The 2,237-nt window shown below is 39.0% G+C and overlaps 1 protein-coding gene across 1 annotated transcript in view; it reads left to right on the top strand.

The window, feature by feature from the left end:
• Positions 1-2,237, top strand: part of LOC101864677 (phosphofurin acidic cluster sorting protein 2) — a gene marked incomplete at its 5' end in the record, with an annotated part of 31,696 nt that overhangs the window by 3,093 nt on the left and 26,366 nt on the right. The window contains 1 exon segment of the mRNA XM_035968811.1: positions 1,977-2,143. Coding sequence (XP_035824704.1) covers positions 1,977-2,143 — 167 coding nt within the window.

Genomic DNA, 2,237 nt, shown 5'->3' with positions numbered 1-2,237 from the left:
GGGGGGGGGGTTGGTGGTGTGCCAGGCTCAGCCTTGTCCAGAGAGGGCTATTTTATTGCCTGGTCCACTTCACATATTGGGAACAGGTAATAACTTCATGAGCCTTATAGGTATCCCAGGCAAAGAATATTTTCTAATGTAAAAAAAAAAAAAATAACCAAAGAACCTTTTTCTTCATTTTGGCTGCTAAATATGAATCTTTTATTAGTTATTGGAAGCTGAATTTGTGTCTAAGTGTGCAGTCTCTGTGATGCAGGAAAGCTTCACAGAAAATTATAGTTTGTTTTGCTGTATATTATGCATCTCGTTTATCGCCCTGGTTTCACCTACCATCAAATCTCATCTTACTCTTATTCTTTTCTTTTGCTATCTGTCTATTCATGGTGCCCCAGCCCCACCCATTTCTTCCCCTCCATTTTACTGTTCTGGTGCACCTCATGACCCCTGCATTCAAAAGACTAACAATGGAAAATAATATTTTATTTCTTCTGGCATAATTTTTATTTTAGTGACCCACCAAACCCTTTTTGTAACATTTTGGTCATTCTAATCTTTATGTCCATTCGAGGGAAATGTACTTTTGTTCATTTTTCCTGATGTATCTTTGTCTTATGTATTGGTTACATTGGAAAATATTGTTTATGTCATGATATCTTGAACTTATGCTTTATTGTTACATTTACTTCAGTTACAAAATGAACAAACAGCTAGTGTAGTATTTTTTCTTGTAGTTCACCCCTTGACAAAGACTTGTCATATTTTTATAAAGAGGCAAATTTCTTTTCACACTGTGAGTTTTCTAAGTAGAAAAAAAAAGCCTTTGCATTGAATAGAATCAGGAAATGTCTGTCAACCAGCAACATATGTGAACGAGGCACATGGGCAAACATTCTTAGAATATGAGGGTAAAGAGTTAATGCTCTTCTGTTTTATTCTCCACTTGATGTATGGATGTGCTGACGGTTTGTTTGAGTTAAATTTTTAAAACATTTTTCCCCCTTGTTGCTTTCATAATGTATCACATTCCCCTCAAAGGATTCCACATTTACTGCAAACTAGCCTGTTATGCTATGAATTCATAACTCATAAATACCAGTTTCTTTTCCCTTCTATTTAAGCTATATTATATACATTTAGTTGCGATTGTGTGAGTGATTTGAATGTCCCTGTGTGTAGTGGGTTGGAGTTACAAATCCATGTGTGTGTAGTGGGTTGGAGTTACAAATCCATGTGGATGGTTGGTAGGTGCTCTGGTGTGGTTTGCTCCTTCTTTCCTATCAAACAACTGTCATCCTTATCTCTCCTCCTTTATGTTCGTTTCTCTCCCGTAACGCCTCATATTTTCAGCTCTTATATGACCTAATTGTGTTGTAAATGCAGTAGAATGCTTACTAATACTAAGAAATTCATGTTATTTGAGTAGCTCTCCTAGGTTGAGAAAATTATTGTTAGTGATTTCTTTGAGGAGAGTATCGTGAACCCAAAGCAGGACGAGTATGTGGAGGGTGCCACTGGTAGTTTGTACTTCTTTACTTTCCCTCTCTTGTTTCAGTCTGTCTGTTTGTCTTACTTATTCACGTCACTAAAAGACCGTGGATGGTTGGCGGGTGCTCTGGTGTGGTTTGCTTATTCTTTCCTATCGAACATCTATCATCCTTTTCTCCCCTTCTTCTTTTTTATGTTTGTTACTCTCATGTAACACCTCTAATCTTCTGGCGCTCATATGACCTTATGCAGTTGCGAGCGCTGTAAAACCTCTACTAAAACTAAAAGACCATTATTGTGGAGATGTGCTTCTGTCTGCTGAACAAACAAACCAAAGCAAGACTTAAGAACCTAAGAAACATGTCTTTGGGACATAAAATGGGTCTCTGCAGGTAGAAATGGACTATTCCAGAGAAAAAGAGAAACACACTGGGGTTTAAAAAAAGAGACAAGGATTGTTCTAAATGAAATTTCTTACTTTGACATTTCAGACCGTTCTCCAGACATCGACAACGACAGCGACGACGACGACGTACCCGAGTACAACGACTATTCCTCCAACGACGACATGAGTGACAGCGAGCCCACCATGACAGAGCACGAGGCCAGAGCGCGGCAGAGGAAGCACAGCAGGTCAAAGATTGGCCCCGGTGTCACGGTGAGACCATGATACTGCTGTGTTGTGTGTTTGTGTGTGTGTAGGAGGGAGGGGGGGGGTACTAAAAGTTGAATGAGTAATGTAATCAATTTTT

Source organism: Aplysia californica, unplaced genomic scaffold, assembly GCF_000002075.1.
Source record: "Aplysia californica isolate F4 #8 unplaced genomic scaffold, AplCal3.0 scaffold00086, whole genome shotgun sequence".
NCBI classification, from domain to species: Eukaryota; Metazoa; Mollusca; class Gastropoda; order Aplysiida; family Aplysiidae; genus Aplysia; species Aplysia californica.
The sequence above is the reverse complement of the archived record's forward strand: the minus strand, read 5'-3'. Positions and strand labels throughout refer to the sequence as shown.